Here is a 24,564-nt window from a genome sequence, read left to right as displayed (position 1 = left end):
AATATTTTCCAGGAATTCGTATTTAAATTTGTTACTTATGTTATCTATGTGTTAGCCTAAAACTAAATGAATGTAAATCATGGACTATTGAATGGGTGTGGGGAGAACCATTCAATAGTAGTAGTTTCGTCATTGCTTTGATCTTCGCTTGCTGCCGCTGCCGCTGTTGCTTTCGTGGTGCTTGGAGGAGGAGCTGCTCTTGCTCGAACTGGATTTCGTGTTCGAGCTGCTCCGTCGCGATGTAGATGAGGAGGGCCCACTGGCATGCTTCTCCACACCACTAATGGCCGTCAATGAGGGGGCCACCACCGACTTGCTGGCTCGCTCCTCTTTGTGCGACTTGGAGGAGGACGATGATGATGACTTGTGACCTTGTTTGCTGCTACTGCTGCTGCTCGCATTGGTCGAGCTGCTCGGCTCTGGCCTGTAGAAGGGCGAGGACGAGTTGGAGGATGTCGAGGATCGTGAGGATGCGCCCGATGCGGTTTTGCTCGTCTTGCTGGCTGCCAGCGGCATTGGATCGTCGGCTATGAAGATTGATGGCGGGAGTGACGTCGCCGCCGCCGCAGGGACCACTGACCGACTGCTTGTGGGCTTGTTACAACAGGTGTCGCATTGCCAGGTCTGCTCCTGATCGTCGGCCGCCTCCTCCTTGGTGATGGGCGGCTTGTGGCACTCCTGATGGTACATCGCCCCGCATTTGGAGCACTCAACCAACCGGTTGGTGGCCGTGAACATCATCTCGCCGCAGACACAGCAATTCAAATCGCCAAAATCGCCAGTGTCGCCCGTGTTGACAATGCCCGCCGCACTGAGGCACTCGTCCGAATCGATAATGGTGTCCACGGAGTCCGAGGGATCCTTGTCCGGCGAATTGGTCAGATTGATGATCTCATCCGTGTTGATGGGCTGCGGCGGGGTGGGCGCACGACCGGGAAAACTCATCTCATCGTCCATCATGCGCTGGGTCATGTTGTGCGTTATGCTCTTCTCCGGGCCGTACCTCGCCCTCAGTGCCTCGTCCAGCAACAGGCGAAGTTCGGCTGCAGACGTCGAATTGCTGGAGTGCAGCAGCTTGATGGCTTTCTTCAGCACGGGATCGACTTCCTGGGGCACCGCAACCGCTGCGGCTATATTGGCAGCCATTGCAAGTGATTACTTGAATCTTCTTAAATGAAATTGTAATAATTCAAGAACTTCTTTGCAAGCGCAACAGCTGTTTTGCGACCAGGGTTGTCGTCTCTGCTCCGGGTAGTGCTTCTTCTTCCAGGCCGTTGCTATTCACCCACACACACACACACCTCGCACACAAAATAACAGTTCGATTCGGCGCTAGCTCTGCTGCCAATATAATTAAGCCGAAAATAACCAGGTATTTCGCCCTAATAGTGTGCCATTGTTTGCCATATACGCTCCGTGTGAATCGAGTCGTGCTATTGCGTCTCAGTGCAGCCCCCTGCTCTGGAACAGCCCGAACATCCAAATTTCTCTCTCGAGTCCGTTGAAAAATCGAAGAGAGGCGCAACAATAACACTCGCTCGCTCGCGGGCGGCTCTCTGTCAAAATAAACAGTTAACAAGACGAACGTAGTGATAAGGCCGGGCTGATCAAATTGCTTTGTGTGCAAAAGTGTTAATCTTTTCGGGGCATTACTAATAGATCCCAGTGCAGAAACAACGACCTGCTGTAGAGCTCCTCAAACACCTTCACTAACTTCTGTAATTTCGTTTAGGCCCTGGCAGTTGACGAAAATGTACTGTGACGCGGCTCAGGATACGCCGAAGCGGCGGGTGAGTGATATTTACATGACTACTAGCTGGTGACACATCTGCAGGGTAATTTTCGCTATCTCTTACAGATAAAACTGCGTTGCGGCTTTCCATCTATAGTTGTGGTTTCCCTTCTCCTACTCTTCCAATGCGGTGGTTCTACGGCCAATCAGCTGGTATGTTTGGTTATTAGCTTGATGTTGGCTTGGTGCGCTGCATTTGTTTGCCCTGGTTTGTGGCGCCCCAAACAGCTGTGATTGCGCACTTGTTGCCCCTTTTTTTATAGCCAAGAAACAAGACATGGGGAGGGAGGGCCAGTGCATAGCTTTATCTCTCTGTGCCAGTCTTTGTTTCTTGGCCAATTAGGAATCAATCAAGTCGCAATAGACGCGATAACAGCTCCAACTGTTGCTGGAACTGTTATAACTCTGTTAATGGCTAAAATAACATTTGCACATTTCTTGCAGAACTTTTCCACCACAGAATGCAAGCTCAAGGAACCCATTTATGGCAATACATTCGACTTTAGTGCCCTCCACTCGGACCTCGCACATGTGGTGACGAGTGCAGGCAATGGGGATGACAAATTCGAGTTTAATGTGTGCGGCAATCTCACCAAGACGTGCAATGGGGAGAGCAATGTGGCGGCCTGTCTCAGGAAACAGGACAAGGAGTATGTGCTGGGTAAGCCGGTGCAATGAGTTATCTTAAATGAATCCAAATTAAATCCAATCTTTCCCCAGGACGCCAACACGAGCTGCACTACTCGAAAGGCAAAATGTACTTTGAATATTTAAGCGGTGCCAAATGCGAAAATGGTACTGCAGAAAAACCAAACTATCAGCTTCATGTGATCCTCAGCTGCGATTACACCTTGGATGCCAGTCCCCTGCATATTACGCGATATGTAAGGAAATTATAGAGATTATTGGAGTCAAGTGTTTACTGATTTTCATGTTTTCCCTCGTAGGCCAACGATGCCTGTTCCTTTTACATTACCTACGAGACGCCGCTGGCCTGCCTGCCCATTCCGGATGCGGTGCAGTCGAACAGCTGCAGCGTGAGGGACACCAAAACGGATGGAACATTCGATCTGCTGCCCTTGAGCGACACCAATTATAGGACCAGCAATCGGCAGGGCTCTGTGTTTCTGATTAACGTGTGCAAGCCCGTGCTTTATGGCGAGAATAGCATGTGTCCGCCTGGCAGCAGCATATGCCTCTACTCTCTCCAAGCCACAAATAACTCAGAGCGGTGGGTGCTCTTTGCTAATTAAATAATGACTATCCAAAGCTAAAGCTATGCACTTTTTGTAGATTCATCAATTACGGCACTGTGCAGTCGCATCCAGTTGTGGAGAACGGACAGCTCCTGCTGCGGCACGAGTCGCCGACGCCGTGTGCTCGGAATTCCAGCGTGAATTACACCAGTGTCATTTACTTTAGCTGTGACAAGACCGTAATGGTGTGTGCCCACAACATTTTGCAACGTCTTGGAGAAGAACTAACCATTGTTTTTTCCTTGCAGAATGCGCATCCTGAGTTCGCGGGCCTCGGAGCGGATGAGTGCACGTACCAGTTCAATTTTGTAACGCCGCTGGCCTGCAATGATCTCAAGCCCTGCACGGCACTTACCTCCACAAATGAGCTGTGAGTGCGCCGAATTATAATCATAATGTTCAAACCTAACAAACCACTCTCGTTCTGCAATAGCTTGGACCTCAGTTCGCTTAGTAGCCAGCCAGCGCATCACTTGTCCAAAGATGGTCGCAACTACACGGTAGCCGTGTGCGCCAGTGCAGGAAATCCCTGCCAGGAAAATGGCGGTAAGTCGGCAATTTGTGTTCTGAAATATTAATTAAGGTGCAAAGTGCAACCGAAAATGGGTTCAGCCTGAAAGAATTGTTTCTAAAATGTTTTCCAGAGTTTAATTTAGGAAAAAAAAGCTGGCTTTAAAACGCTTACAACACTTTCGGATTAATGACCTTTTATGGCCCTTTCGCTCGAGTAGCCTTTGGAAGCAATAATCGTCTTGGCAACCTATCCCACATACGGTGAAAAAAAAAAGACAGAGATGGGTTCGGTAGCGGTGGTCAAGTGTTGGCCATTTTTATCCGTTTTGCATTAGTCCGCTCATGCGTGGATATATGTGTGTATGTGGGGGGCCCTTAGCGGACAAACATACATATCTATATAGTTATATGTTTTGCTGTTGTGTAAGTGAGCTGGGGGGACGGATATGATGATGATGATATTTAGGTTTGTGTTTTTTTTTCATGTATTATATATTCATATATTTACATAATTTACGGTGCTGCGTGTGCGTGTGGCTCCACCTACCCAGTCCGTTCCGTTTATGAATCCCACTGGAAATTTTATTTATATTGCGTATTTTTCAATAATACGTAAAGTATTTAAGTGGCTGTTTATGTGCGCTATTTAAAGTGGACTCTGGTGCCCTTAAAGTTGTCAATCCCTTGATCAAATATGAATATTTTCCTTGGTTCTTTCATATCAATCCTTTTTCCAACTATTGGATTTACTGTACTGCCCCACGTATCACAATCTCTTCCCTATTTGTTCCCGTATTTTATTATCCTTTGTATAACCTGCAGCCACATGAGGGCCATACGTTGCCGCCGTATTGCAAATAACAACTTTTCGTGATGTGGCATGGCCTGTTGGCATGGCAAACGCGGCAAGCGCACGTCACGCAGCGTCTGTGTGTTGTCCTGCATTCATAGTTGACTGCAGACGCATATCCTTTTTGGTTCGCTGGCTCTCTGTACTGCGGAGTGGGGCGCGCAGCTCGCAGCTCGCAACTCGCGAGTTAGAGGCACACAGCAGATACCAGTGGCCCACTGCTGGGACCTTCGCCTAAACAAATAAATAAGTGTGCGCTCCCTTTTGCCAAAACTGATGTCCAGGAGGCCATGGCTGCATACATGAAATTTTCATTTGTTAGGCAAATAACAGACACTCACACACACACACAAATGTGGGGCTCGGTACATGGCAGCAGAACGTTTGTAAACACACACACAGAGATACGTGGATACGCGTTGCAAGTTCGCTGTTTGGCGCCCATCTGACACGCGCAGACAGCATATTGCGCTGCCTCCTGCCACTCCTCTCCATTTAAATCTCCTGGTTTACATAGTGGAATTCAATATTTGAACGCATTTGGCAGTGGCAGTGGCCCTGGCCCTGGCTCTCTGCCTGCAACTGAATTATGGCCACGCCCCCCGCCCCCCGCAACCCAAAAGCTTCCTACCTAATCCTGCCACATAGAATCCACGCCTCCAACTGCTGTTAATTGCTTATGCAGCATGCGTTGCACTGTCATTTTGTGTAATTTTCCTACATTCTACATTTCTATTTATTTATGGCGCGCAACCCCAGCAAATTGTATTTTTGAGTGGACCTGCGTTCGCTCTGGGGTTATGCGTGCGCTGCTGTTGCAACACGTAACCCGATGCTACAGATATCACGTTGACATGACACATGTGCAGCAGCCCCAGTCCCAACCCCAGCCCGTCCTGTCAATATCAATTTTACGCTTTTCCATCTGTCTATATGTCTAAGTAAATTTGCAATTATTTGCCATCATATCTAGGACTTTGTGGTGGTTGGATTGCCGTCTAAATAACGGCAGTAATTATGTTTGTTTACGAAAGGTGCTTGTATTTATTGTCTAACATTGAAATTAAATTTCTTAAAAAGAAAACTTAAAAGTGGACATCGATCGTATAGCGATTCAAGCGTTTTGAGCGTAGCTTTCTGAATGCTGCCAACTGTTGGATGTTGGCCAGGTTCAAAACACGTAGGAACGTGCCCTGGCCACCCTCCGCGGGTGTAAGACGGCATAGATCCTTCTCCCAATAAGCAGCATCGGCGGCCAGTCGCTTTTGCTCCGCTGTTAAATTATCCTTGGGCTTCTTGACGATCGTAGGTCGTCGGACTCTCTTCACGGGCTCCACGCTCAGATATTTTTCTTTGGTGCTCAATTTCGATAAATCTTCTGGTCGCGTATACGTTGTATAACGTCGCTTATATGCCCTTTTTGGTGGTTCTACTGTGGTCGACTTTTTCACCACGAATTGATCCCCGACTGATTTGTTTTCGCCATCGTTTTTGGTGGGTCTAGTCAACTGGCTGCTCCATTGAGGAAGAGCTGACAGATGGGCTTTTTGCAGCCCTAAGGGCTTCGCGGTTTCCGTCTGCGAAAAAGATGGTTTGCTGTTACCGTTCCATTGAGCGAAAGTCGAGCGCCATACGTTCTCCGTGGAGGATGGCGGTCTCTGGCTTCTTAAAATCTGTGGATTGCGGTTGTTGGTTGCTTAGCTAACGATTTTTTATCATTTAATAGGAACAGCATGCACTTACCCGCTTTGTTCAGATGCGGTGGCAGCGCTGGGGACGAAACATTCCGCTGCTGGTCCGGCGGCAGTTTAGGATGTGGCGGCGGCGCCCACATCGGGAAAATGTTATTTTTTTTAGAACTGGTTGTGAAAAAATATTTTGGGGAAAAAACAGTTTAGGTTTGTTTTTAGTAAACAGAAATCGGTTATATAGTGCACCATAAACTCGATGAAAAAGTTCTGAAATATGTTCCGAATTTTTGTATGAAAACGCTGTGCAGTTGCCGCTGTAGCAGGCGCAAAAAATGAAATGAAATAAGACGTCACTTGGTATCGAAGTTGTCAATTGCAACACTGTTGCTGTTTCTAAGCCGTGGTGATGTTCATCGCGTAAGCTATCGAAACGTGCGTCAATGAGTATTTTTATATTTATTCCACAGCATTTCAAGCTTAGGCAGTGAGAACGCATATTAAAACGCAAATTGGTATTGAAGTGTAGTAGAATACTTGCCATATGGTAAGCATTAATATGACGTGCATATGGGCAGTTCCCATCTGGCGATACGTTACATTCGTACGACAAAATGTTAAAAAATATAGTCAAAATGTCAAATCAATGCGAATTTGGTAGGTCTACAGTATACAAATTTTTGGTGAAATATGTAGTGTTAATTTTCAATGTTATTTAATGTAAAAAACTTCTGTTATTTTTATATGTATAAGTACACGGAGGCATCTGACGAACGTTACTGGCGAGACGTTACCAAATTTCGCGATAATAAAGGCCTAAAAATATACTATTAGCCGAGGTTGGACAAATGTTCTGATCATTTTTGTAGGTAGTTCACTATGAAAGACTTCAAGGAGAAACTTTTATCAAGAATCATCGTTTTCCTAGGAGATAATAGTCAAAGAACACATGTCTATAAAAATACCAAAAAATACCAAAAACGTGAACTTTTGCTTATTTCTCTGAAGGCGAATAGGACAGTATTTACAGGTTAAAATACGACGGATTTTCAAAATTGTTTTACCACTATGACACACCTCTCGACTAGCCCTATAACTGGTGCTAAGGTCCTTTTTTGGGCAACTATTCGCTTTCCAGATTTTAAAACCGTTTTCGCACGGGATATGACGCACGAGACAAAAACTCCTAGGTTAATAATAAATAATTAAATATAAAAAATACCAAAATATACCGAACAAGTGAACTTTAGCTTATTTGAATAGGTTTTTACATTAAAGTGAATGAAATTATATGTCAATTGGGTAAATTATCGCAACAGAATTAATTTAATTTAATTGGTCTGGGTGGACCTCGTCAGGGAAAGCCCATATATAGTATATTGTATTACATATTAAGTGCTTATGGTGCTATGACATTCGACTTTGCTAACTGACTAGCTGGAAATATAGAGACGGCCCTTTGGGAAATGACTGCAGTCAGAGCGAGAGAAGTATATGCGTCCAGCTGGCTTTTCAGTTAAGCTGGGAGCAGCGTTGCGGATACAATTTTGAGTATTTTAATATTTAAACGCTATTCCACTGCACTTCAAGCTTAGGCAGTGAGAACGCATATCAAAATTGATGTTGAGGTGTAGTGAAAGACTTGCATTATGGCAAGCATCGTGCATATATACATACATATATTGTATTACATATTATGTACTTGTTGACAATATCTATCTGTCTGTGTCTTTCTGTCTGTTTTCGTGTCGCCACTCAACGACAACGGGATTCGCACAACACGCAGTTAAAGATGCTATCTCGCTCTCTCACACAAATGAACATTCACATTGTAAATGTGTTGGTAAATTTTGGTTTCAATGTTTTGTGCTGTTGTTTTTGCAAGCGAAAGCTCGAGTAAAAGAGAGACTGATAAATATGCTCAAGCAAGCCATACTCGGGTATGAAAGGTAACAAGTAAAATACACACGTTGTTTTTTTTGCGAATTACTCGTTCAGTTCTGCTTTACGTAGATCAAATCCAAATTGGGTTCAAACCCTCAGTAAGTAAATCAATGTAAATCAATTACTAAAATTATGACTGATTACAACCGAAGGAGAAGTTTCAATGATCTGCAATGTTTTACTTGAAAATTTTCCATAGCCGGAGACCTAAAGACGCAATGGTTTTTATTTATGTAAATTTTTTTGCCACTCTGTAAGAAAGGGTCACAAATTTGGTGTCTGCCCCCTAAGGGCTGAACACCCTTGCTTCAATGAGCTTCTGACTTCTAATCAAAGCTACCAAGCCCTTAAGCAGCAGTTTATCAAAATTCTACAACGACAACCATCTCAAGAAGCAAGTTTTTGTTGCTTTTCCAAATATGCAACGCTTCAATGTTTATAATTTTCAATTTGCTGTTTTTATGCTTCGTTTTGTTGGTGTTGTGTATTTTACTCCTTTTTATGTGCTGCCCTCGGTTTCCTTTGGTTATTTGTGTTACTGCTACTGCTGCTGCTGCTTCTGTCGGGGCAGATTCAATTTGCAGCTACACCATATTCTGACCAGAACAAGAACCCCCTCCTGATGCTACTGCTGCTGCTGCTGGCCCCCCCCGACCGTAACTAACACTTGCCGGCAGCTGTTTGGCCAGGATGCGCCATCCAAGTGGCATCAGGCAGCTACTAAATCGTTTTATATTTGTTTTTCTCGCTTTTCTCTTCGGTTTTTTTGTTGCCGACGGCTGCCTGGTAGCCGGCTGCTGGTCAATGTTTTTAGGGATTCCTGGGACCTTTCTTGACGGTTGTTTTCCTATTGAAATTCAATTTGCTTGAGTTTTCTTAGCCATTTTGGCAATGGTCTCTGCCTCTGCCAAAGCACCGTGCCCTGGGGCCCGCATATGCGCCATGAAATATATTTTGCCGAAAACATTTCCACTCCGCCCTATCAATGCCACAAAGTCAACTCCTTCAAGGGTCCCCCACCCCGCTTATAAAATACAATATATATGTATATATATTTAACCCTTTCACGCAAGTCCTCCGAGGGGCCTCGTTTATATTTAACCCTTTCATGCAATGTGAGGAATTTAAACAATGTTTTTGTTTCTTGGCCACAATGCGAGCTTTGGTGGGCCCAAGGTCCCCCCCAAAGTCTTATTCGAACGGAGATTGCATTGGGATTGAATTAATGCCAGTGTGTGGGTGTCCGGGTCTGTGTGGGTGTGTGTGATCAGGTCAATCTCGTTGGATAATCCTGACAAGGAAATGATTTTCACCTTAGGTAGACACTGGTTGAAGTAGTATACACTGAGAAAAAATGGTTTAAGATCTGGAATATACTTAAAAAACAGTAAAAAAGCAGTGCTAAAAGGGAACAGTGCATAACCATTTATAATCAAGTATAATTTTTTGTTTTTGAGAATATTTTAATGAAAGGAAACAGAGAAATAAGAAATAATTATTCCAAAATTGATTTCTAGTTAGTATTTCTCTGAGTGCTGAAAGCATATACATATAAATCTTCAGAGGATGTCTTCTGTTGCTGCTTGTGGTCGGCTAAATTCAATTGCTAGCTTCCGCAGGACACTCACAGGAGCGGTCCTGCTGCTGCCATAGATGTTTACACTGGGACATCCCAGACATTGACATACAGACAGTACAGACCGTACAGACCATACAGAGCGTACATATATTGTCACGCAGTTACCCACAATGTCATTTATCAATTTAGTTGACAGTCGATTTCTTTTTCTATTTGAAAAAAAGCCACCACCTCAATTGGTCTTTTTCTTCTCTTCTTCAACATTTTGATTTTGATTTTCTTGTTGTTGGTCATGGCTCTTGATCCTAGAGAGTCATGTGGGGGGTGTGGGGGTAGTGTCCACCAATGTCTGCAATAAACTATAAAAATGTTCCACATTGCAGATGGACATGGGTATGTATAGAGGTAGGAGATACATACATACATACATACATATATACCAAGAGAGGGATGAATGAAATTACCATACTCTAGTCAAATCACAATCACAATGCTGTCTGCTCGAGGGCTCTCAATCAAAATCTGGCAAAATGTGAGTGACGTTGCTCAAAATTGTTCTGTTCGGGTTTCGTAAGTGAAATGGAAGATTGAAAAGGGAAAAAGCACCAAGCAGGGAGGGACGACGACTGTTTATTCCATAAAATTGAGTTGTGGCATTGTTCTTTTTTTTTTTTAGCCCCATTGAAATAACTTTAAGCCATGTTCCAGCAATTAAATCGGCAGAGTAGAATGCTCCTCTTGTGGATGGTCTCTAAAAGCTTTTGCTTCTGCCTCTGCCCCTTTGCTTAGCGGGAGGCCCCTGGCAAAAAACAGTCTCCCAAGCGGACAAACAACGAGAACAATTAATTTCGCCTTTGATGGATACTGATGGACCATGGCAGCCTGCTGCTGTGTCTCCTTCTGCATCCTAAGCCTGGTTCTGTTCAAAATTCTGCCGAATTCTTAGCAGAGGCTTTTGGGCCTGGCCAGGAATCGCGCTAGTCTCTGTTTGCCTTTGCAAACTTTGGCTTTGGCTGTTGTTTTTTTCCCTTTTGATTTTTTGACGCTTTGTGTCACGGCCGAACACTCAATTGATGCGTGCACACTTCTTGTCCACTTGCAGGCGCCTGCTACGAACAGAATTCGGAGACCATCAGCCTGGGCAACGTCAATTCGCATCTGCGCTTCAATCAGAGCGGCTCGCTCTATTTGCTCTACGAGAATGGCGCCAAATGTCCAACTGGATCGGGCACTACGTCGCTCTGGTCGACTAAAATCGAATTTGTCTGTGCGAACAATGCCACAAAGGACAATGGCACCGCCGGCGGTGGAAACGGCAATGCTCTGCAAATAATTGAGGACTCCAATTGTCAGCTGTTGATCCAATATCAGACACCGTACGCCTGCCAGGAGCAGATTAAATGCAAGACCACCATCTATGTGGACCACACCACCGACGGCGTTGGAAGCAGCGGGGACGAGCTGATCGACTTGACGCCCTTGATTAGCGCCAGCGACAACTACGAGGCACGGGTGGACCTGCCGGCCAGCATGGAGCACCTGGTGCCCAAAACGACAAAGGTGAGTTCCCGAGGTTCTGCAGTGTCGTTTCCCTGATTTCCCCCATGTCCTGCATTGTACCTGGAGTGTAATTTGCTGGCTTTTGTCTTTGCCAAGCATTTACGAGTACTCGTACTTTGAGTCTCCCCATCCCCATCCCCCACTCCAATTCCATTCCAAGCACTTCAATTCTCCATCTCTAACTCTCTGTCCTGCTGTCTTTGCAGTTCTTTTTGAATGTGTGCCGCCCATTAGTGCCGAAATACCAATTAGGCTGTGCCGGCGGCTCTGGTGCCTGCATGGCCAAAGTGGCGGCCTCCGGTGCCCCCGAGGAGGAGCATGTAAGTACCACAAAAGGCTAACACAAAGCGACGATGTTGGCCACGTAAAAGAATGAAAGAACGAGTGAAAGAAAGCCGCTTATGTGCTTAAAACTCTTTGCCCAGCCATGCATTTACGTATCCGATGTATACCCTGGGGATCGGTCGTAAATTGCACCACCTTTTGGATCGAAAATGGAGCCGAGCCTCGTAAACGCCTCAATGTAATGGCGTTGGTCGTTTGGTCAAATGCTCCGCAAAATTGTGGCGCCATTCATGCATTAAATATGCAGCAATCTAATTGCTAAGCTTTGCTCCCCCACACCTCCCCAGACCCTACCAAAAAAGAAGCCCAAACCTCGGCTCTGCCTGCCCTTATCCGCAATTCCCCAGTGGAGTGACCACTGGATTTGCTTGCTTCATTAAGAGGAACAGGGACTCCGGACTGTCTGCCGTTGACAGCAGCCAAAAGTTGTTTAATGCCAAAAATCCCACTCTTGGCTCTCGGCTCTCGGCTGCCGGCTCTCGCATCGCTGGCCACATGGCTAGTGTTCCAACTGTCCAACTGTCGGGCCGACTGGTGTGATGGGTACTTGGGAATGGGATGGGATGGTATGGGGTCCTAGGGTTCCTTCTGTGCTTAAATACTTAAGCCCACAAAAGTATGCTATGAAATTTGCTTGAAATGAGATTTCTACCCAGGCCGCAAAATGGTCAGCAATCGGTGTTATCCCTAATTCCCAGGCCCTGCCCTGAATCTTTGCAAATGAATGAGATAATTGCTGGGGATTTGCAGGCTCCCCCCCACTCAATAATTCATACAGACACGTTAAGACCTCTGACACACCTATGCCATGCATACATACACACATACACGTACGGATTATAATGTTGAAAAGAATCCCACTGCCACTTAACCCTCGGGGTCTGAAGTCTGGTTTTGGCTGGCTTTTGATGCGAAAGTTGGAATGAATTATAATGTTCCATTTCCCCCCATTTCCCACTCCCCCGCCCCCACATGCCACTGCAATGGCCACAATAATTGCATGCGACAATGGATGCATGCCACTAGGTGGAGGCAATCTTTCTAGCTCACTTGCCATATGCCGGTGCTGGCCCGACCTCGCTTTCCATTCACCATTCTAGCTGCTGCCTCCACGTAGCACCATAACACACACACACACACACACACACACACAGCGCTCACACCTTCCGGTCTGAACTTTTATCACAAGCTGCACAAATTTCCCGGGAGCAAAAACATTGTTCAAGTTGCTAAAAAATAAGCACGTACGCGTTGCAAATGGCAATGCGCGCTTGAGTTGGGAGCAATACACTGCGCGAAAATGCTGACTAAATTATAGATTATGAATTTTTATTTATTTCATTTTTTAGATAAAGAACTAACTCTAAAGAAGATCTGAAATATGTACTTATATCTACTTTTTCTCCCAGTGTTTCTTGGTAATGGTGAGAGTTAAGTGGGTCTGTGGTTAGGGTCTGGGGCTCGGCAGCACGCGAGTGAAATATTTCAGCATAACGTAAGGTCAGTGCAACGTAACATCGCGCTACGTAACGAGACGGAACGGACGGATTTGGAAAAATGTGCCTGTAAAGGCGGGGGTTTGGGAACTGCTCCAGTGGGAGAAGAGTGGTGCAAAAATATCTGTAAAAACAGCTTTTAGCGGCCATGCGGCCACCCATGTGTGTATTTATGCGAATGTCTATGGGTGTGTGTGGGTGGGTGGGGCGAAGGTTCACCGGCGACGTGCTCTGTAAAGCATTTCCGTTAGATCAGGGGATGTCTGGATGGATGAGTGGTCGGATGGGTGGTGCCCCAGGGCGGGGGTGGTGCGATGAATGGTTCCTCTGTGGCTATGGGAAGCAGGCTTTAAGTGCCATCGGCTTTGTTTGCATGCCGCTGGCCTAGAAATATACTCGTAACGCAGTCATGGTAAATATATTTTTATAAAATTTCTATTGCTTTATTTTTGTATTTTTCGTAGTCCCTTGCTCTGGCTCTCCCACCTCCCCCCCTCACCGCGGTTGACATTTTGCGCCACGTTTTGCATTTTGAAAATGCTCCGTTTTCAGAGCATTTCGTGTGCGGAAACGGAAATGTGCTGCTAGCTGCTGACGCGCACTTGAACCGTCCCCCGAAAACCGCCCTGCTCAACCCTCACTCAACCCCTGGAGCTGATTGCTTGGCATCCCTCTGACTCGCTCTTCTGGCTGCCTGCCACGCCCACTCATTGACAGTTGTCGAACGTTGTCGCCTCCATTGGCATCCATTCCTCCTGGCAGTGCACTCGCCCCTCCCCTGTTGCTGACAAACCATACTCTGTGCTTGCCTTTATCGCATGCACATATTTTAATGTGCTGCCATTGCATATCCCCAGGGCTTTGGCTGGTACAGTGGTAACCCCAGTAAACGGAAGGGAGATTCAGCCAGGGATACAGCCGTTTAATGCTAAAGAGCATAGCTAAAATCGTGTGTAAAGTATCTAGGAATCGGGACTTGGAATCAGCTAAAATATTTATTAGAACCTTTATATGGATAAAAGTAGATTGAAATCGAATTGTTGCTCTAATTTTATGGAATTTCCGGGCTATTTTAAAATATATTCCTGTATTCCTTACGAAACTATACAACAACTTGACTTCAAGTAGCGTAGAATCCCTTTGAGATTCCCCTTAAATTGTCTTTCCACTGTAGACATTTGTCGTCTTACGCGCTTGACTTGGAGGATGCTCCCGGATCCGTGTTTGGCCCGACACGTTTGATTTTTTCCTTGGATTGCCAGTCGCATCGCATCGATGTGAAGTTGGGAGTCTGGAGTCGTAGCTGGAATCGAAGTCTATTCATTGTGCATTCAGCGACTCCATTGTCAACTTGGTTGCAGCATTTGACTTGTGCCAGTGCAAATTTGGCAACGGCCATGTGACTGGCATGGCAATCCTGCCTCATCCCCTGCTCAGGGTCCTACGGCTGCACACATTTGCATTTTGCACTTCCGACAATAACCAGAAAATCATCAAATTGGTTGCCATTCTGGGTATTCTTGGGTCGGTGGTCGGCTGGGTTCTTCACTCCCATCAAATGGCATTAATAATGAAATTGATCAAATTGTTGGGCAAACAGCTGAATTCCTTGGGACATGAACGAGCGTTCCACCACCCCACCCCCCCCCCCGAGCTGACATTGTGATGCTGGGCCATGGTTCCGGCTACTGCCATTGTGCCCCTCTTATTATCCATCCCAGTGCTCGTCCTGCGGCCTGTGTGTCATCCCTTCATGCGGCTCATTGTTGTGCTGTTGGCTCTTTCCATTCCTATTATTGTTGTAGCTCCAAGAGGTATTCTGGCTGGAATCTCAGCCCTCAAACGCTGAACCTGCACAAATCTTTATTGCTTTTGAACTTAAGCAGCTCCTTGTCCAGCTCCCTCTTACAAATTCGATGGGTATGGAGTATATTTCATTCTAATAGAGCTTCTGGAAGCTGGACTTTATTTCACTCAAACAATGGTGATGGCAGAGGCAGACCAAGGACTCGGCAGGGCACAGGTAGTGGGCCACCTTTTCCCTACCAATTAGACGAGATCTTTCTCTCTCTCTCTCTCTGTCTCTGTCTGTCCAAGGTTCTTAAATAAATTTCGTGTCCTGAAATCCTTTTGGAGATTTCCGCACAGTTCTCTTAATCTTTTTGCCCATTTCTTTCCTTAAACTTTCGTTGTTGTTGAGTCCTGCTGCTGCTGCTGCCCCTTCCCAGATGAGATTTTCCAACAATCAAGTCAAGATTTTCTTCTTGTTTTCCTTGGCCTTTTCGTGTTTTCTCTCCCTGAGTGTGTGCGTGTGTGTGTGTGTTCTTTTTGTCCAACTCATTTATTTGTATCTGCAAACAATTAAGTTACTTTCGGTTTGGCCTGTGCCCCCAGTCGTCGCTTGTATTTACTTTTTCCACTGTTTTTTCCCAGAGAGAAAAGTTGTGCGAAACTTAAAAAAATAATCACAAATACCCCGGCGGATGCACACACACACACACACACACATATATAGAATGCCAGTAGGAAGTTAGTTGCTTGTTCAAATGCGATAAGAAAGTTTTTCAATAAATTTTGCACAGCAAGTTACTGGGTAAAACTTACGGCACGGCACCCCAGCCTCTCTCTCTCTCTCTCTCTGCCTGTCGTTGGGTGTTGTTCTAAGTCGGTAAGCTGGCGCCCCAGACAAAAGTCCTCCCGGTGTCTCGGACCAAATCCAGAGCCAAATCCAAACTCAATGCTAATGAGGATTGCCTGCCGAAGGTCAGCCATGGTCGTCCTTGTGTCCTGCATGTTTGCTGATGGCGCATTAGCTTGGATTTTGATTTTCCAATGGATTTACCCCAACACACACAAGCGGTGGCTGTGGGTGGGCGAAAAAGGGAAAATTTCAAGTGAAACGGTTAGCAATAAATAATAGAGCAAACTGCTAAAACATTGCCAGTGCTGCATACAAAATGAGATCGAAACTGGGGCTCTGGGACGGACGACCCCTGCTCTTACCCTCCGTTTGCTAATACGTTTAAGATGAGACGACAACATGTGCAACGCTTGCCGCCATCGACCCTGTTGACCCGAGCATAAATCTTCAGCCACTCGAACGCCAATGCACTTGCCATGGCTCTGGCTCTGGTCTCTGTGTCTGTCCCTGTCTCTGGCTTCCTGCTCCCGGAACCCAGCTACCATTTGCTGCCTCCATGGTACGCCCAGTTCCATTTGGTACTTGCAACCCTCTGACTGCCACTCTGCGTCTGCTTTTTGCGCATTAAACTCACGTCGCTGGCCGGCTAGTTGGATGGCTGACAGCGTTTAAGCTGCCTGATTGCCAATAGTGGCAGTTAGTGTGCTCCCATCGATGCAACAGCAACAGCTAGCTGTCCAGGCGACAAACTGCTCGGAAGACTCGACTGACTCGACAACTTCCTGAATGACTTTAAATATTGATTAAATAGAGTTGGGGAGAGAGCGACTTGGTCTCTCAATCATTACACAAAATTATTTAAATGGAAATGTAAGCTATAATTTCTTATTTAAAAAAAGTTGGACAGTGAAAGGTATCACTATATTCTAATTAAATCTGTGTCGCAAATCTTTCTACAGTACAAAGAGCAGAAAATCGAAAATATCTCAAAAATATTTCAGTTTTAAAAAGTATATTAAAGTAGGAATTATATTATATTAGAAAATTATTTTCGGTACCATTTAATATCGGAAATGGGAGAGGAGTTAACTTTATATAGATTTTATGTAGGTACTATTTTGCACTCGGGATCGATGAATTTGAATTTGAATTGCCCCGATTGCTCTCCCTAATTATAGTCGATTTCAGTTGCGTTTACTTTCGTTTTGTCGCCTGGCTGTGCCATTGAACTATCCATTAAATTGTCGTTTAATGCTGGCTCTTCGGTGTGCTGTACCCGTGTGTCCGGCCTTGTCTCTCATCCCAACCAGTCCAATGGCTGGGAGCCAGTTATCATCGCATCGAATCGCATCGATGTGCAGGTCCGGCCTTTCCTTTCCTTTACTTTCCACTCCAAGTGATGTTCTGCTGGTTGGCCTGGACAACGCTGACACAACGATAACAACGTGGAGGAGCGTACAAGTATGTGAACGTGTGCTCGGCTCAGACAGGGGATTTCAAAGTTATTTGCCGCAATCTCAGACACAAAGTTAAACATTTCATTCGGCCACAGCTTACTTTAAACCGCTCTACATCCCTCTCTCTCTCTCTCTTTCTTCTTACAGAGTCTCGGATTCCCTTTGGTTTCGCTGTCGCGTGTGAATCGTACCTCCGCCGAGCTGCTGTACGTGAAGGGAGACCCCTGTCCCACGGACAAGAAGGCGGAGCTGTCCACACGCATCCTGTTTAACTGCAATATGCGTGCGGGTCGTGTAAGTAGCGCAAAGGACTGGTCCAGAGAGCGGCATTTCGCCATTTGGCATCGACATTTGATCTGCCATCTGCCTGCCTGTCCGGCTGCCCACCAGTTGTGGCATGTCCGATGGTGTCTGCTCTTTAGCAAAGTGCTTTTATTTACCCCCCCTTGGTCCTTGTGCTATCGTTCACCTTTCTTTCTGACAACTGTTTACTCCTCCTTCTCCTCCTCCGCCATTTAGGGGCAACCCGTGCTCCGTTCGATTGAGGACTGTGCCTATGATTTTGAATGGGAGACGAATGTCTTTTGCCCGCCGCACGAGTGCACTGTCAGTGCAGAGACCTGCGACCTGGTGCACGACGAGCTTGGTCAGCGATTCAACTTCAAGAGTGCACCGTTCACCAAGGACGGAAAGATCGAGGTGAGTGGATGATGATAAGAAGTCGTCTCAAGTGCCTGTGCCATAATCGATGTCTACCCTACCGCCCTGCAGGTGGACTACAACAATACCAAGCTGTCGCTGGATCTATGCGGACAGCATCGCAAGGCCATGACGGACTATTCCCAGGCGCTGGTCAACATTTTCTTCACACACGATGCCCCTAATTGTGGCAAGGAAGGTGAGGCCAAGTCTACCGGAGGCGGGGGTCAACGGATTTAATTCGATTTACATATCCTGGCACTTTGTTCTTGCTCAAGAGAACCCGAGAGCTGGAGAGAACGTTGTCGCTTGTCGCTTCCGTTTCCGTTTCCGCTTCCCGTTCCGCTGGCGCAACACGCGCATTGCCGCCATTTTGTATGCCTTTCTTTGTCTGCTTTGCAACTTTTTCGTGGGTCCCCGTACATGCACCGCTCCGTGGGCTGTTTTTTTGCCTGTGAAAACGGTGGGGGAAATCGCATTAGAATTGGCGCACAGCCCAATGCACTTTCTTCGCGCTTATCCCTTCGCCTCTCCCTACTGGCATTTTATCGCGTCATTTTTGTCGCTTGTATTTTTTTTGGTGCCTCCACCACCACCACCACTATGTTGGAGCCGGGTCGGCGGGTTTTTTGCAGCTGCGACTCTTTTTTTTTCGGGGCTGCTTCTTTTCTAGTTGTTTGCCTTTTAACTGAGATTCTTTTTGTCTGTCTGCGGTGGAAATAAAAAGGAAGCAGCAGCATGTTTGAAATTATACAAATAAAACAAGGAAGCAGGCGACACATACGCGTGCCGAAGGCTTAGATACCCTTGCTGATCCATGCTACCCATGCTGACGGCTATAAAGGGATCTGATTTGGATATAGAGATAGAAACATATAAAAAAAACAATCGAGACTTTATGTAAATCCCTTTTTGACTGATCTTAAATTTGCTTTTTGAGCGTTGAGTCCCACGGAAGCTACATCCGGTAGTAATACTTGTAAGATTTTTCTGGATCTGGATTAACCTACATTCTGTAGCAGAGCTTCATCCATAGATGGTATATCCTTGTGACTGTTGATTCCTTCTCATACGCAAAAAACTCTTAATCTTCTGCATTGTCAACATCTGTTTGAAATCCTAATACCCAAAAGAAAGGGTAACAAAAGTGGAAAATGGAGCAAAAAAGAGAAAAAACTGTCTACGAGATAATGCGGTAAAATAAACTTGCTGCACTTGAGAATATCTCTGTATTTTTTTCGGGTTTCTCCAGGGGGTTTTCCGTTTTTACTGATTTTTTTTTTATTTTTGTGTGTGATGATGTGATACTACTGCATGAATATTTAATGCATGCAGAGTGGAGAGTGGAGGACAGAGAGTGGGAAACAGAAACAGTCAAAACGTGGGTGAGTGGTTCAGTTGTGGGACTCCTTACCCCTCCAGGGACCTGGAGCCTGCCATATATATGGAGCACAATGATTTTTATTCGACCCATTGCATGGCACTTAAAACTTTGCCATTAAAACGCAAAACTTTTTGTTTTGACAAATAAAACTGACGACGATTTAATTATGACACATTCTCTGGCCCTGTCTCTGTCTCTGCCTCGGCTCCTGCCTCCTCCTGGGGCATAAAATGAAATTATTTCAAAACTCTTTTGGCCACAGAAATTGTATGTGTGTGTGTGGGTTTGGCTTGTTTTTGTTTTTTTTTTTTGTCCATTCCATTGTTGGAGCACAATGCGCAATCTGCAAGCGATCAGACAATTTTAATGTGCCGCACAGTGACAGGCGTTAGCAGATACCAGAAATGTTTCGGAAACAGTCGGCACAGTCGGAGGATTGGGTGCCGTGCCGTGCCTGTGGATTGCTGCGGAGGAGTGTGTGCCAGCTTACAGACAATGCCCAAATCCCATCGAGTTGTTGGCATGCAGATTTTGTGTGGCTTTGCGACTCTGGATCCCTTTCCACACACACACACACAGCGGCTCGTAGACAACACATTTCATGCTGAGCATTTGACCGACAAGAGTGGCAGCCTGACCTGACCCTCCAGATGGAGGAGGAGCAGAGGCCAAAGCACAACCCGGAACGTAACCGAACCGTAGAGCTTTTGTTTCTGTGTCTGTGGTGATAATTATTTTTGGCTTTTATGCGATAACTTTGCGGTGTCCAGGCCCATCCCCATCCCCATTCGCATCCAAAGCCACTATTGAGACTCTCCTATCATTTGAAATTTTGATAAGGATACAGCGTTGATGTTTTGTGGTCCGGTGGATGGCAGGCTATATCCTTCTGTCTGGGCCAATTAAAACAGAATGAACCGGGGCTCGGATTTGGCTGTGGGTTCGGTCTGCGTTTTATTAGGGTCAAGATTGCTGTGAATGTGGCTTCATTTGAACTAATTAAACTGATTCTTTCTTTGGCGAGCGACTAATTCACATTACTTGCTACACTTTCAGGCACGATGAATGTCCAGATACGTTTGATATGCAGCAACGAGACGCAGAGTTCCAGCACCATCTCCAGTGTAAGTAGAAGCTCAGCCGGTAAAGCAACAACAACCAACACATCTGTGCGGCTTATCCTCGCCTTCCGCAAAGGATTACACACAAAGTGTGGCATACTTTTCCGAGCCCTGCCAAATGCGCATCAAAGAAAACGCGGGGCGGTGCCCCAAACAACAATGGAAGATGGAGATCCTGTACACTTTGCGTATATATATGTATATATATATATAGTCTCTGTGCTTTTCTTTTTTTTGTGCTGTGTCTTGGTGCTTCTTTTCTCAAAGTCTTGCCACAAGGCAAGGACTTGGGCTTCAAAGTGAAAATGTAAGAAATATGTGTGCGGAAAAAGGCAACCAGGGACCAACAGAGGCGGGTCCCGGGTTGAAAGCAAAACGTGGCAGGTGTCCTTTGTTATGCTTACCACTTGGCAATCGGCTTTGCCGTGCTTCTGCTCAGGCTTGTACTGCGGCTCCAGGGTCCTGCAGCTGCTCCTGGGTACACCCTTGCTCCTGCTGCAGTCCCTTTTGTCCCCCCACCTTTCGAATTGTTTCCAGTGGGAGTCCGTGCTGCTTTGTGCTTTGTGCTTTGCGGCCTCGATGTCATTTCCCTTTTTTGTTTTTGCGGTTCGCTTTGCATGTCTTTCCTCTTGTCTATTGCTTTCACATAGCTCTTACCCCCAATGCCTCGGATGGGGCTATTGTTTCTTTGGGTCGCCTGTTTGGCGGGTGTTGCTGCCGCCTAAGCCTTTGTTTCCATAACAATCGCAGCAGTCTGAAATGCAGATGGCCAACAGATCAGGCAGCCTTCGCCTTGGCTTTGCTGCTGCTGAGGATGCTGCTGTGACCTCCTGGCCTCCTGATGATCTTCTGGTGTGCTATTAGCAAATGATTCTGATGCCAACAGACAGAAGTCGGCAGGGCTTGAAATTTAATTACAAACCAAGCTGCAACCTTTTCTCCTGCACGTGCATACACATACATACATATATGTACTATGTACTTACTTGTAATATAATTAAGTTGCATTCGCCTGCAGCACTTTGACTAATGACCATGGCTATGGCTATGGCTATGACTCTGACTTTGCTGTGGTCGTGCTGCTGCTGTTGCTGTTGCTGGCAGGACCTTCAGCATCATTAGCATGCCCATATGTATATGTATATGTATATGTATATGGGTATAGGACTATGGGTGTGCTCTGAAAGTTCTCTCTCTCTTTAAGCTAATTAATATTTGTTTGCGTTGCTTATACGACAATTAACCGCAGGTAGCATGCGCCCCCATGCCAGGCACAATGCATCGCAATTAGTGGCAAAGAGCCCCAGCCCCAGCTCCAGCGTTGCATTATAGCCAGCTTCACGAAAAATGTTTTGCAATTAGTGCTTACGATACCCGTATACCCGTACACCCATTCAACCCATATCATCTAACCGCATTTGTAGTCCATTACCCCAAAAATTACCAGAGGAATCAGTGCTGATTGAAAACATTTGCCAGAATGCCAGACTACCAGACTATCAGACTTCCAGAGTGCCAAAGTGCCAGAGTGTTTTGTAGGTCGATTGTTCTATATTTCGTTTGCAGAGCTACCCATGGCCACCCATCGATTGGGCTGGTGGCACTCTCTCTGCCTTCTGTTTGGTTTCGATTTTGCATTTGTGGCACCCAGGCAATTGACCCAAATTTAAACCAAGCTGCAAGCTGTTTGCCACCTCTGACAAACATTTCAAAATCGAATTGCCAACGGGGCGAGGGTGTCTGCTCCCCTCCCCCTCCCCCAAATGCAATCTCTGTCAATGAGGGGGATGCACAGTCACAGGCACATCCACATCCACTGTCTGTTGCTGTTTGAATCTGTGCTAATTTTGTTTGAATATTATTTGTTGCTTACTGGGATGCTGGCTAATTGATCGGACTAAATCAACAGGTTAAGCAGAACATGATGATGGTTTCTGTCCATCCAGCATTCAACGAAGGAAACGGGGAAAAAAAAACTAAAACTCAACTCAAGCTCAACGCGAAAACATCACCCCAAAAAGAACACGCCCAACACGTTTTAATCCTTGAACTGTAGAGCGGAAAATAACACTCTACAGGATATGTACGAGTATATCCCATGAACGACAACTTTTGGCCAGCAACAACTAAAAATAGGAGGCAACATGGCGACGACGCTGTAGGAAAATTAGCGATTCAATGAAATGGGATTTTAAATGGCTGCAAACTTTTTAATGCGTCGTCGTTTGGAGGGAGGTCCTGTGCTCCACTGCTTCACCATCCGTTCGCTCTATCCCACTGGCTGCAGTGGAGCTGTGTTGCTCCTCCTGGACATGTTCGTGTCTGGCGCGGCGCCTCGCCGTGACGGGAAAGTTTCCCCCAGTTGTTGGCTGGCTGGCTGGCTGGTTGGCTGGTTGGTTGGCTGGCTGCCGTTTTTGCCACTTGCAGTTGCCAGTTGCAGCTGCAGTTTCGGGCCGCGAAAGTTTTTAAATTATGCGCACATTTGCCGTTTCATTCTGCCCGGTGGAGCGCTGGTCGCGACGGAAATGGTCTTTGGGTGAAAGTGTTACAACAGGACGAACGCCGAACAACGAACAACGAGCAACGAAGGACGAAGGAAGGGCCTGCCTGGGTGGCCGGAAACAAGTTGCGAGCAGTTGTTGCGCCACAAATTTGCGCCAGGGTGGGCCGTTCACTCCTATTTTAGTTGGAAATTTATGCCTTTCCCCATATCAATTTATTTATTTATTTTCTTTTGCACTTAATGAAGAAAGTTTCTAATTACAAGAATCCGTTTCCTTGCAGGACCAGCAATGCAATTTGCTTTATGTACAGCGCACGCCGAGCATCTGCCAGTTCCTGGCCCTCAGTGTGCCCCAGCAGGATGCCGGAGGTGGCAGCAGCAGCAGCAGTGGCAGCTCCAGCAGTAGCACCAGCACCACCAGCACCACGACACAAGCATCGCCAGCGGGTAAGCCAACCAAGGCAGCAGCCATCTCGCCACCAGGCACGTCAGCCACGTCGACAACGACAACATCAGCTGGCCCCGAGCCGGCGGCTGCTCCCATCGGGCCAACGGCCTCCGTGGGCAGTAAGTGCAACACAACTGCTGGCCAACAGATCTACCGCCTGGCATCCGTCACTTGTAACGCTTATGTTTCCCTTTTACAGCCATCCTGGCGGCCATTCTATCGGTGACATTCTGTGTGACGTGCCTGGGACTGTTTGCCTTTTCGCCGGCGCGAAGGCATCGCGTGCGTCGCCTCTTCCGGCGCAGCAACTCCGCCGTCAGATATTCCAGAGTAAGTGAACGGCCATGGCTGTGGCAGCAGCACTCAAAGAGCTAATGGCCAACCCCACCCCAACCCACTGTCGCCTGCAGGTACAGTCGAACGAGGAGGCCAATCTGCTGCTGGAGCCCAATGGCGAGTTTACCGAAAGCGATGATGACATGCTGCTTTAGGTGGCATCCATGGCAACACGTCTTCGCCATTAAATGTGGATAATGTGGCAGAGACAATGAAGGTGTACTTGGAGCCACGCAGCAGCCCAAAGTGCAGAAAATTGAACACCAAAGACATAACTGAAACCGGAACTGATTGTGAGCTAAAAACAAAAGAAACTAAAACTGTAGTAAGGAAATGTAGGGATAAACCTTGAATAAGATTGAACATGTGAAGATGTGAGGAGAAGAGAACTGCTAAAGGATGTTGATATATAAAATTGTACAATACGCATAGGCTACAACGACAACAAATTAATGGACCTACATATATATATATATATATTATATATTTTATATACACTTCATATAAAAAAGAAGAATCCCCCCAATCCAAAAACCCCAAACCCCTTTAGCTATATGTAGTTAACCCAAAGAGAAGCATGGGACAATTGCTTATGAATTTGAATAGTATTTTCGCAGCAAGTTTTGCTTTTATGCGATCATTTACGAGTACTTAAACCACTTGGTGTGTGTCTGCACCGTTTTTGTGTAACGTTAAAGGTATTCCTTCCCCTGCAACGATGTTTTTATTTTGTAGGCAAAACTTTTTATTTTGATTTGTTCTGTATGTGTTTTTCTTAATGATTAAGGTCGATAATATTTTAATAATTGTACAACTTTGAATGTGTATACAAATATATTGAAAATTTAATAACATATAAACAAAAATATTTTTTGGATTTTGTCTGCGTAGTATACCAGGTAAGTGAAGTGACCCACCTTTGTGGGTCCTAACTGAAAATATTATCTACTGA

At 46.0% G+C, this 24,564-nt stretch overlaps 2 protein-coding genes and 1 long non-coding RNA gene across 4 annotated transcripts; 1 reads left to right on the top strand and 2 right to left on the bottom strand.

Moving 5' to 3' along the window:
• Window positions 1-2: 2 nt before the first annotated feature.
• LOC111067686 (integrator complex subunit 12) lies at window positions 3-1,738 on the bottom strand. The gene has a single exon (XM_022356941.2). The coding sequence runs from the start codon at window positions 1,144-1,146 to the stop codon at window positions 130-132; it is 1,017 nt and encodes a 338-aa protein (XP_022212633.2). The 5' UTR covers window positions 1,147-1,738; the 3' UTR covers window positions 3-129.
• Window positions 1,272-24,009, top strand: LOC111067683 (cation-independent mannose-6-phosphate receptor). Of its 2 annotated transcripts, XM_041593538.1 has the most exons (17): window positions 1,426-1,790; window positions 1,859-1,945; window positions 2,237-2,453; window positions 2,513-2,676; window positions 2,740-3,023; window positions 3,086-3,233; window positions 3,297-3,418; window positions 3,482-3,594; window positions 10,725-11,182; window positions 11,389-11,502; window positions 17,269-17,415; window positions 17,641-17,820; window positions 17,893-18,019; window positions 20,261-20,328; window positions 23,110-23,395; window positions 23,476-23,606; window positions 23,687-24,009. In XM_041593538.1, exons 1-17 carry the CDS (start codon window positions 1,752-1,754, stop codon window positions 23,765-23,767), a joined length of 2,766 nt encoding a protein of 921 aa, XP_041449472.1. In that variant the 5' UTR covers window positions 1,426-1,751; the 3' UTR covers window positions 23,768-24,009. The 2 variants fall into 2 exon arrangements, with proteins under 2 accessions (XP_041449471.1, XP_041449472.1); XM_041593537.1 differs by lacking the exons at window positions 17,893-18,019; window positions 20,261-20,328; window positions 23,110-23,395; window positions 23,476-23,606; window positions 23,687-24,009 and adding an exon at window positions 1,272-1,372 and having other exon boundaries at window positions 1,733-1,790; window positions 17,269-17,655.
• On the bottom strand, window positions 14,695-16,462 carry LOC111067687. The gene is made up of 3 exons (XR_002607136.2): window positions 16,027-16,462; window positions 15,628-15,886; window positions 14,695-15,560 (listed from the first exon to the last, which is right to left on the bottom strand). It is a non-coding gene; the product is annotated as an uncharacterized LOC111067687 (long non-coding RNA).
• Window positions 24,010-24,564: the final 555 nt, after the last annotated feature.

Source organism: Drosophila obscura, unplaced genomic scaffold (assembly GCF_018151105.1).
Source record: "Drosophila obscura isolate BZ-5 IFL unplaced genomic scaffold, ASM1815110v1 contig_192, whole genome shotgun sequence".
Lineage (NCBI taxonomy): Eukaryota > Metazoa > Arthropoda > Insecta > Diptera > Drosophilidae > Drosophila > Drosophila obscura.
Note: the sequence above shows the minus strand (reverse complement) of the source record. Positions and strands in the feature narration are given on the sequence as shown.

What these genes read in the sequence shown, in the direction of transcription:
- LOC111067683 (XM_041593538.1), top strand. Translation starts at nt 1,752, where the DNA reads ATGTACTGTGACGCGGCTCAGGATACGCCGAAGCGGCGG. An exon ending in CTTACCTCCACAAATGAGCT is followed by an intron (nt 3,419 to 3,481) that starts GTGAGTGCGCCG and finishes GTTCTGCAATAG; the next exon opens with CTTGGACCTCAGTTCGCTTA. An exon ending in CCAAGGACGGAAAGATCGAG is followed by an intron (nt 17,821 to 17,892) that starts GTGAGTGGATGA and finishes ACCGCCCTGCAG; the next exon opens with GTGGACTACAACAATACCAA.
- LOC111067686 (XM_022356941.2), bottom strand. Translation starts at nt 1,146, where the DNA reads ATGGCTGCCAATATAGCCGCAGCGGTTGCGGTGCCCCAGGAAGTCGAT.